The 11,231-nt window shown below is 39.9% G+C and overlaps 1 protein-coding gene across 1 annotated transcript; it reads right to left on the bottom strand.

Annotated features, from left to right (window-relative positions):
- Positions 1-676: 676 nt before the first annotated feature.
- On the bottom strand, positions 677-2,849 carry LOC122289259 (MDIS1-interacting receptor like kinase 2-like). The gene is made up of 4 exons (XM_043096240.1): positions 2,360-2,849; positions 1,406-2,230; positions 964-1,262; positions 677-859 (listed from the first exon to the last, which is right to left on the bottom strand). Exons 1-4 carry the CDS (start codon positions 2,847-2,849, stop codon positions 677-679), a joined length of 1,797 nt encoding a protein of 598 aa, XP_042952174.1.
- Positions 2,850-11,231: the final 8,382 nt, after the last annotated feature.

Raw genomic sequence — 11,231 nt, 5'->3', positions numbered from 1 at the left:
AAACTTACATCCACTAAGATTATATTTATCATGAAAAAATAATCATATTTAATATTAAAAAGGACGAAACTCACAAAAAACCCACCCCCCACCAAAGAATAAAAAAATACCTTAGAAATTATATTTTCTAACCTAGATTTCTTTTCCACATTTTTTTTTCCCGTCCATCAGGTTGATTGATTGGGAGATTTGGAAAATTAGCATTTTGGATTTGATTATTTATTTTTATCAGTCCCTTGTTCTTCATTTTTTTTGGTGGTAGGTATTTTTTTTAGCTAAACCAGTGAAATCGTGGCATCTTGTATAATTGTTATACCTTATTCTTCTCTTTTCTACTTGTTGAGGATTCTAAAGTTTCTACTACATAAGAATTTTGATGCATTTCCTTTCTATCTTTGCAAGGAATCATTTGTAAAATACGACTTATGAATTGTAATAAAGTAGCACTGTCTTATAAACCCTGAACAATAATTGACTTGATATTTCAACACTACAGATTAAAATTATATTCTGATACTTTCCTGGTGCAACTTCATATGGAGATGGAGATGGTTCTAGGAAAGGGCAGTTTGAGCCTGTAAGACATGGGATATGAAGTGCATAGTTGGCCTAGATTGTGGCTGAAAATTTAAGCACTTTAATGCAAGCTTCACAACCGTATTAACTTCATCCTCAACTAAAGGTTGGGGAAATGGGAGGCGCCTGTCCAAAACATCTTCAATTGCATGTTTTTCATAGCTGATGGAGATGATAGAGAGCAAATGAAATCACCAGGGCGCTTTCCCCTTAGGACTTCTAAAGCCAATACCCCAAAGCTATATACATCACATTTCTCAGTTACCTTCATTGTATAAGCAAGCTTTGCCAAGAAAAGAAAAAATAAATCAAAACATGCATTCCTTATATGTGTGTGTGTGTGTGTCTTAAATTAGGAGAAAAAAGAAGTAAAGTACCTGGTGCTACATATCCATAGGTGCCTGCAAAGGAAGACCAATTGGATGTGTCTAACTTCAGAAGTTTAGCAGTGCCAAAGTCTGAAACATGAACATCATATTGAGAATCTAGCAAGATGTTGTGACTTGATATATCGCGATGGATAATTGGCAGTACACAATCATGATGCATGTAAGATAAAGCATAAGCAGCATCTCTAACAATATTCAACCTTTTACTCCAATCCAGTACTTTGGTAGAATCTTCATTCTCCATGATTTTTGCCAAGCTACCCCTTTCGAAGTACTCATAAACCAAAAATGGATGTTCTGGATGTGAACGAAAGCCATAAAGTTTAAAAATGTTTCAATGTCTTATTTCTGCCAATGCCCTTATCTCATTTATGAATTCTTTCTGGAATCATTTTCGACCATCAGGTGCTGGGTGGAGTTTTTCACAACTAATATAACACCAGAAGGCAGCTTTGCATTATAAACACTTCCACATCCTCCTTTCCCAATGCAATATAAGTCATCAAAACCCTTAGTTGCCTTCATGATTTCTTGATACAATGTTCTTCCATTGACAGTTGTCATAGAAAGAAATTCTACTTCATGCATTTCAGATTGTTCTGATTCTGGATCTTTCTTTCTTCTTTTAAAGGCAATAAAAACTCTAAAGAAAGCAAATATAACTAAAAGTGCTCCCATAATAGGGAAAGCAGTAAGAAACACAACTTTGTGGCTCTCCTTTGAGGAGTTATTACAATGCTCCAATCCTGTAACGTTACCACACAGTCTCTTGTTCCCTTGTAATGCTTCTATGGGAGCATCTAGAAAGTCTTTGCTGCTGGGGATGGGGCCTTGAAAATCATTGTATGATATGTCAATATATAACAAGGCAAGCATTTCTTCAAAGGCTGTCGGAATGAAACCAGAAAAATAATTGTGGGAGAGATTAAGTTTCTCCAAGCTCTGCATTTTGCTAATTTCTGATGGTATCTCTCCATTTAAAGAGTTAAAACTCAAATCCATTTCGGAGATCTGAAATAAGCTCATGAGGGGAACTGGAAGCGTTTGGCTAAAATTGTTATGGCTTAAGTTCAGGTAATTCAATTTCGATAAATCCCCAAAATTACTTAGAATTGAATTCGTCAATCTGTTTGAAGACAAATCAAGGTATTCAAGATTAGTCAATGACCCAAGTTCTGATGGTATATCACCCCAAAATTGATTGCCATTCAACATCAATTGCTCTAGAGAAGTCAACTTTCCAATTTCTTTTGGAATAGCCCCAACTATGTGATTTTCAGAAAGATCGAGCACATGTACCTGAGTCAATTTTCCAATCTCTAGTGATATACTGCCGATGATATTGTTTCTACCAACTTTTAGGGAGTCTAATTGTGGACACTATCCCCAATTACTTGAAATTTTGCCAGAAAATCTATTGTAGCTTAGATCTATGTAGTTCAAGGTTGGATAGACTCCAAAATCATTAGATATATCTCCAGTGAGTTGATTTCCATCTAAGCGGACTCTGATTAAGCTGGAGCAATTTTTCAAGCTTTTGGGGACTCGGCTTGTGAAATGGTTGTTGAATGTAGAAAAATTCTGAAGTGAGCCACTATGGCAAATGTTTTGAGGCAGAAAGCCAGTGAATTGGTTTGTGTCTATTTGTAGGTTAGTCAAGTTCATGAAATCTCCAATTCCTTGAGGAATTTCACCAGAAAGTTGGTTGTCACGAAGGTATAGAATGTTCAAGTTTGTCAAATGAACAAATGAATTTGGAACATAGCCATGCAGTTGGCTCCTGCTCAATTGTAGATTCTGGATACGCTTCAAGTTTCCCAACTCTTCAGGAATGGTGCCCAAAAGGTTATTAAAGTAGAGATGAAGAAGAGTAAGATTTCCCATATCTCCTAATGATGGGGGACTTGAACCATTAAGATGGTTTGTTTGGAGGCTTGATTGGACAAGGGACCCCAAATTCCCAAATTCTGAAGGGATGGGTCCAAAAAGTGAATTATTGAACAAAAACAATGAGGTTAGCCTTTTGAAGTTCCCAAAAGTTGGAGGGATTAGACCCCAACTTCCACTAGCTACATAAACATCCCTAGACCATTCCCTATCAATCCCGAGCTTTGGTTTGACCCCATTCAAAAGTGGGTATTTTACAACCCACAGCCACAGTGAAATTTCCCTGTTACGTTGCTTTTCTTCCGCCGTTTGTAACGTCACGAGCTTTCAAAAAATATCATATAGCACTGTAAGTATTTTTCAAACCCTACTTTTAGATTTAAATATATTTCGCTCATTCAATAAATATTTATCTATTGGTTGGTTGATTCTGGACTGAATTTGAGGAGTTCGGGGGTCGGATGGATTGGGGACGGAGTGCTTGGTTTTGACTGTTTGTGATTGCTTGGTTATTTGTGCCATGAGGCGTGCGTTACATATTGCATACATGTGCATTTTAATTGGATTGAGAAAATCCCGTTTTATTGGCATAAATGGATTTTGGGAGCGTGTGTCTCACGAGCCCAAGTCGGGATGGGTTATTATCTCGGTGGAGCTCCTCTAGTCACTCGGGAGTGGAATATACTAAGTGACGTCCCCTGAGTTGTCGCTGGGCGGCGACGAGAGCGGGGGCTAGGGGATGCTTGGCTACGAACGCGCCGGGCGCTGAACTGGGCATCGCTCTACGCACCGACTCCGTGACCCTTTGCTGGCGAGGGCTAGAGGATGCTTGGCTATGAACGCGTGCGGCGCTGAACTGGGCATCGCTCATTTAGGTGTCACACGCGTGGTCATTACCTGCGGTGTGGCACAGGAGTCAGGGTGTGCGGATGACCCCTAGGGGAGGTCATCGTGCATACGGATTAATTGGTTAATGGTTTGAGTTGGATATGTTCCAAATGTTACTTTTGACATGATATTTGCAAAGGATATGTTTTTGGGCCAAATGAGATTTTTGGCGTGCGTGGAAAAATATGATTTTATGGGTTTTGAGCATTGGCATCCTTTCATGCATATTGTTTGAGTTTTATATGTTTTTATCTAGTGGTGTTTGGATTTTACTTACCTGCAACACCATTTTTGGTACCGTAGATTTTGGTGCAGAGTTCGAGGAAGAGGAGGAGGCTGAGCCCGAGGATGCGGCTCCGCCGAGGTGTTGAAGTTAAAGTCTATGCTTTGTAGGTAGTTTTTAAAACAATATTTGTGTTATATATTATTTTATTATGTATGTTTTGAATAGGTTTGTATTAAATAAGAAAATTTCTGGTATTTAGTTATGACTTTCATCATCCGCTGCATGTTTCTTTGTGCACATTCATTGCTTATACATACACTTGGCATTCGTCGATAGGGTGGTGACCCATGATGTCATCATTCAGACGTCTCGATTTTCCCGTGTCTGTGCGTGGGGATTTGGGGGCATCACAGGTGGTATTAGAGCGGTTTGGCTCTGGATAAAACCACATGTCCCGTAGGTAGTACCAGAATGTTTTTAAAGTTGTGTTTTAAAAATTATGTTAAGTAAAGTTGCTATTTTGATTTGTTTTATTTGTTTGAACTTGTTTGCTTGTTTTTATTTATTTAGTTATGTTGTTGCATGCTGGTTTCTTTTGTTTCTTGTTATGTGGTGTTGATTTTGGTTTTTGGTTTTATGTTGGTTTTATCTGTTTTTCTTAAAGAGGGTCAAAGGTTGTATTGTGGCAGAAAAAATGTTGAGACCAAGGAAATCTACTCAGGAGTCATGGGAGGATACATCGAGAGATGACTACATAGCCCAAGCAATACGGCAGATGACGGAGTTTATACAGCAGAATTTTAGGCCACAGCAGGCAGGGCCTTGGCCACAACAAGGAGGGCTTTGGCCACAACCAGGAGGTCCTTGGTCACATCAGGGAGGGCCTTGGCTATACCCAGGAGGGCCTAGTGGCATGGTGCAAGTTGGATGTAGTTATAAGCGCTTTCTGACGCATAGAACTCCACACTTCACTGGAGAAGAGGATCAACTTCAAGCTGAAAAGTGGATCAAAGACTTGGAAAGAACATTTGAGGTGTGTGGTTGCACCAAGGTGCAACGAGTACTCTATGCCAGCTATCTGTTGCAAGGCACCGCTTCTGATTGGTGGGATACCTAGAGGGTAATGCTGGAATCGGAATTGGGATCTTTCGCCGCTGTGACCTGGCAACGCTTCAAGAAAGAGTTTAATGATCGCTTCTTTCCCGCTTCTGTAAGGAAGCAAAAGGCAAGAGAGTTCTCAAGTTTGGTCCAAGGGAGCATGACAGTGGAAGAGTACGCCCAGAGATTTATAGAACTTGAGCTATTTGCTCCCCACCTCATCGCCACAAAGGAAATGCGAGCCAAGCGTTTCCAGGAGGGACTACACCCTGATATACGCCGTATTGTGGTCAGTCACTGGATATCCACTTTTCAGGATTTAGTGGATGTGGCCACCCTTATAGAGCGAGAGAATAATCTGAGTATGGGCTCCCCTCCAGGACATAAAAGGCGGAGTTTTTCTGGTGAAGGAAGTAGCTCGGGTTCGCCTTAAAAATTTGTTCAGCGAACCGGAACTAGACCGCAAGCATCCTCAGGTGTTTGTATGGGAGGATGGGTGCCAATTTGTGGAGTTTGTAATAGAGCTCATGAGGGCGAGTGTCGGCTGAGCGGTGGACCCCAGTGTTATTGATGCGGCCAAGTGGGACATATTGCTCGTGAGTTCCTCGTCAGAATTCAAGGAAGCCGTGGAGGTCGACGCAGTGGAAGAACAAATCCAAGACAAGCAGTGCAAGCCCGGGTTTATGCTGTCACACCCGGAGATGTGGATGATGAGACATCAGTGACCCATGATGCTGGAGTAATTATAGGGAGAGTCCATTTATATGAGTTTTATGCTTACACTTTGTTTGATTCCTGTGCATCACAGTCGTTTGTATCTTCCACGTTTGCTCGGATGTTTAATTTGGTCACGGAACCTTTGCCAAAGTCATTGGTAGTGGCTCTACCCAACGGTGAAATGGTGTAGTGTTCCAAGGTTGCTTTGGGTTGTCTATTAAATTTTGATGGAAGGTTCTTGGATGCTGATTTGGTGGTGTTCAAGCTGTTGGGTTTTGATATCATTCTCGGGATGGATTGGCTATACCGATATTCTGCGAGTATTAATTGCAGAAGTCGGGTAATTAGCTTTCAGCTTCCAGATAGTGATCGTCTGGAATTTGCGGGAAGTAAGCTAAAAGAAAAGCCGGTAATTATATCGGCAATTCAAGCAAGAAGAGAGATTGCATGGGGAGGGGATGCATTCTTAGTCCAGATGGTGTCCACGCCGTCTGAGAAGAAGTCTTTGGTAGACATTCCAGTTGTGGAAGAATTCCCCGATGTGTTTGTGGATGACTTGCCTGGGCTACCCCCTGTTCGAGAAATGGAGTTTGTTATAGACTTAGAACCTGGAGCGACTCCTGTACATAAAGCTCCTTACCGCCTGGCACCAGCTGAATTAAAAGAGTTGAAGACTCAGTTGCAAGAGCTGGTAGATAAGGAGTTCATTCAACCAAGTACTTCGCCGTTGGGTGTGCCAATTCTGTTTGTTAAAAAGAAAGATGGAACCTTCCATATGTGCATTGATTATCGGGAATTAAATAAGGTGACCATCGAGAATAAATATCCTCTTCCATGGATCGATGATTTATTTGATCAGCTTCAAGGAGCAGCTGTGTTCTCGAAGATTGATTTGAGGTCGGGATACTACCAGTTGAAGATTAGAGACAAGGATGTGCCCAAAACTGCTTTCACATCGAGATATGGGTATTATGAATTTAAGGTGATGCCGTTTGGATTAGCCAATACCCCTGCTGCTTTCATGGATTTAATGAATCGAGTATTTCGACCTTATCTGGATTCCTTTGTGGTAGTATTCATTGATGATATTCTGATTTATTCCTGAGATGTTAAAGAGCATGTGTATCATCTTCGTCTAGTTCTTGGGAAATTGAGAGAAGACTAGTTGTATGCCAATCTCAGCAAGTGTGAATTCTGTTTGGAGGAAGTCAGATTTCTTAGGCATGTGGTTTCCCAATACGGAGTGGTTGTTGATCCTAGTAAGGTGGAAGCCATTTTGACATCGCAACGTTCGACAATAGTGTGCGAGATCTGGAGTTTTTTGGGACTTGCCAGATATTACCGAAGATTTGTGGAGGGATTTGCTTGCCTATCCAGATCTCTCACAATGTTGACTAGAAAGAATGCAGAATTTGTTTGGTCAGATAAGTATGAGAGAAGCTTCCAAGAATTGAAAAACAAGTTTACGCAGCACCTGTGTTAGCGCTTCCAGAACTGCATAGGCCATTCGTAGTCTTCAGGGATGGGTCTAAATTTGGATTGGGTTGTGTCCTTATGCAGGAAGGACAGGTTGTTGCCTATGCATCCCATCAGCTAGAGGACCATGAGGAGAGTTATCTGACGCACGATTTGGAATTGGCTGCGATTGTTTTTGCTCTCAAGATCTGGCTACACTTTTTGTATGGGGAAGCTTGTGAAGTATACACCGATCACAAGAGCTTGAAGCACTTGTTTCCCAGAAGAATCTGAACATGAGGCAGAGACGATGGCTGGAGTTAATCAATGACTACCAGTGCGAGATCAAGTATCATCCGGGGAAGGCAAATATAGTTGCTGATGCTTTGAGCCGAAATCACACTTAGAAGATGAAGCCGAGCCGTCAGAATTAGATTCTTTACTTTGTGGGATGAGAAGACTTCTTATTAAGAGTTCACAGCAAGTGGAGGTATTATCTTCAGTTCTTGATATTCGGGTAACTGATTTTGAGGAATTGAAGACTCTTCAAAGGAAGGATCCGAAGCTGCTGGATATCAGAAAAAGAGTCAGAAAATCTTGAGGGCCATTACACTATAGTGTGGATAAAGATGGAATTCTTCGGTTCCGAGACTGTAGGGTGGTCCCCAAAGATTCAGAATTCAAGGAGTGGATCATGGCAGAAGCTCATGCGGCCCCTTATTCAGTTCATCTCGGCTGTATAAAGATGTACTGGGACTTGAAGAAAAATTATTAGTGGGATGGAATGAAGGGTATATTGCCTTGTATGTTGAGGAATGCCACACATGTCGTCAAGTCAAGGCCGAGCATCAAAGACCTGCTGGTATGCTCCAACCCCTCCTATTCCTGAGTGGAAGTGGGATGACATCACGATGGACTTTGTAGTGGGCTTGCCGAGGACGCCTAGTGGGAAAAATTCTGTTTGGGTGATTGTTAACCGGTTAACGAAGAGTGCTCATTTCTTACCTGTTAATAACACCGATTCCTTGGGTAAGTTAACCCGCTTGTACGTCAAAGAGATAGTACAGTTGCACGGCATACCGAAGAGTATAGTGTCGGATCGAGACCCAAGGTTCACGTCTCAATTCTGGAAGAGTTTACAGGCAGCATTGGGTACTAAGTTGAAGTTCAGTACTGCATATCACCTGCAGAGAGATGACCAATCAGAGCGCACCATTCAGACCCTTGAAGACATGTTGAGAGCATGTGTCATGGAATTTCAAGGGAGTTGGGAAAACCATTTACTCCGAACGGCTTTTGCTCCGATTTGCCATCGTCGCTCCACCTCCGGCCACCACGTTCACCACTTCATCACTGACTCCTTTCCATCCTAAACCACCCATTTCCGGCCTCAATCCGTCGCCAGAACAGTCCCCACAAGCTAACTCTCCGATTTGGGTATTTTGCCCTCCTACCGCCATTTTCGCCGCCACCCACGGCCAACCCTTACTTCCACTATCTTCATAAACATCCCTAGATCATTCCCTATCAATCCCGAGTTTTGGTTTGTCCCCGTTCAAAAGTGCGTACTTTACAACCCACGGCCACAGTGAAATTTTACTGTTACGTTGCTTTTCTTCCGCCGTTTGCAACACCGCGAGCTTTCAAAAAATACCATATAGCACTGTAAGTATTTTCCAAACCCTACTTTTAGATTTAAATATATTTTGCTCATTCAATAAATATTTATCTGTTGGTTGGTTGATTCCGGACTAAGTCCGAGGAGTTCGGGGGTCGGATGGATTGAGGATGGAGTGCTTGGTTTTGACTGTTTGTGATTGCTTGGTTATTTGTGCCATGAGGCGTGCATTACATATTGCATACATGTGCATTTTAATTAAATTGAGAAAATCTCGTTTTATTGGCGTAAATGGATTTTGGGAGCGTGTGTCTTACGAGCCCAAGCCGGGATAAGTTATTATCTCGGTGGAGCTCCTCTGGTCACTCGGGAGCAGAATATACTAAGTGACGTCCCCTGAGTTGTCGCTAGGCGACGACGAGTGCGGGGGCTAGGGGATGCTTGGCTACGAACGTGCCGTGCGTGAAACTGGACATCGTTATACGCATCGACTCCGTGGCCCTTCACTGGCAAGGGCTAGAGGATGCTTGGCTTCGAATGCGGAGGGCGTGGAACTGGGCATCGCTCATTTAGGTGTCACACGTGCGGTCATTACCTGAGGTGTGGCACAGGAGCCAGGGTGTGCGGATGACCCCTAGGGGAGGTTATGGTGCATACAGATTAATTGGTTAATGGTTTGAGTTGGATATGTGCCAAATGTAACTTTTTGCGTGATATTTGGAAAGGATATGTTTTTGGGCCAGATGAGATTTTTGACGTGTGTGGAAAAATATGATTTTATGGGTTTTGAGCATTGGCATCCTTTCATGCGTATTGTTTGAGTTTTATATATTTTTATCTAATGGTGTTTGGATTTTACTTACCTGCGGCACCATTTTTGGTACCGTAGATTTTGGTGCAGAGTTCGAGGAAGAGGAGGAGGCTGAGCCCGAGGATGCGGCTCCGCCAGGGTGCTGAAGTGAAAGTCTATGCTTTGTAGTTAGTTTTTAAAACAATATTTGTGTTATGTAATATTTTATTATATATGTTTTGAATAGTTTTGTATTAAACAAGAAAAATTCTAATACTTAATTATGACTTTCGTTATCTGTTGTATATTTCTTCGTACACATTTGTTGCTTATACACACACTTGACACTCGTCGATAGGGTGGTGACCCATGATACACTTGACACTCAAGCGGTAGATACATTGCTGCTATCTATGGAGGCACAATTAGCAGCAGTGGAGTTAGAATTGATCTATAATACAAGAAAAATAATTTGAAGTTGGTAATTTATTGAAAAATAGTTTGTAGTTATGTTTTTATAATTTTTCAATCTCTTTTTAATTTGCATAAGAAAAATAATATTTGTAGTCTTAAGAGCATATATAAGTTCCGCCCACTTTATTTAAAAATAAATAAATTTAGAATTCACATGAAAAAATAATTTTTAATGATAGATTTTATTTTTTTCAAAAGAAGTATGTAGAATTTACATATTCTAAAAGTGTATTTTAATATTAACCTTTACATATATTTACATAAATATGTCAAACGTAGAATAACATAATTATTGGTTGGGCCGCTTCCTAAAACCATTCCTTTTACGAAATTATTGTATTTGTAAAAGTCCTACTCCCTCATCTCGTGGAAAAGACATTTGACGTGTATTATTATTAGAATAATGCTACATATAATCGTAAAATGTATAAATATCATATAATTATTTTAAAAAAAAATAAAGTCATGATTAAAAAGTTAATTTTTTATATTAATTTATTTTTTTTTTTAAAATTACGCGACACTTATATAATAATAACTACAAATATTATTTTCCTCGTTATTGAATGCAGCGAGCCGATCCAAAAGAACGACTAATAAAAGGGAAAGACATCAATTTCAATTGGATATTCCATCTCGGAATGACATCATGCCAACAACCTTTTCTGGTTCGGTGAGGAACTTTTGATTCATAAATTGTATAAAATTAGGACTGACTTTTATAATAAGCCATTTTAGAAAGTCTGCTTTAATTTTTTCTGATACGGTTAAATATAAATTTAAATCTTATAATTTTCCTAAATTTCTCTTTATACTTTTCAATTGAACTTTTTTATCCTTGTAATTGTAAGAACGAGTAAATTGATGTTTTTTTTATTATGATTCTATTAATTAATCATTATAAATAAGATATAAATACAAGAAAAATTCTATATATTATACTACTATTCTACTCTCATCCTATTATGTAAAATGTAGCACATTTATAACCATTGGATGATCCTTTATTAGATTATTATTTATCATCTAATAATGATAAATATGCCACATCTTATATAGTAAGATGAAAATAGAATAAGAGTATAGAGTATATACTATTACTTTAAACATAAA

The sequence above is a fragment of the Carya illinoinensis genome, chromosome 12 (assembly GCF_018687715.1).
Source record: "Carya illinoinensis cultivar Pawnee chromosome 12, C.illinoinensisPawnee_v1, whole genome shotgun sequence".
Lineage (NCBI taxonomy): Eukaryota > Viridiplantae > Streptophyta > Magnoliopsida > Fagales > Juglandaceae > Carya > Carya illinoinensis.
Note: the sequence above shows the minus strand (reverse complement) of the source record. Positions and strands in the feature narration are given on the sequence as shown.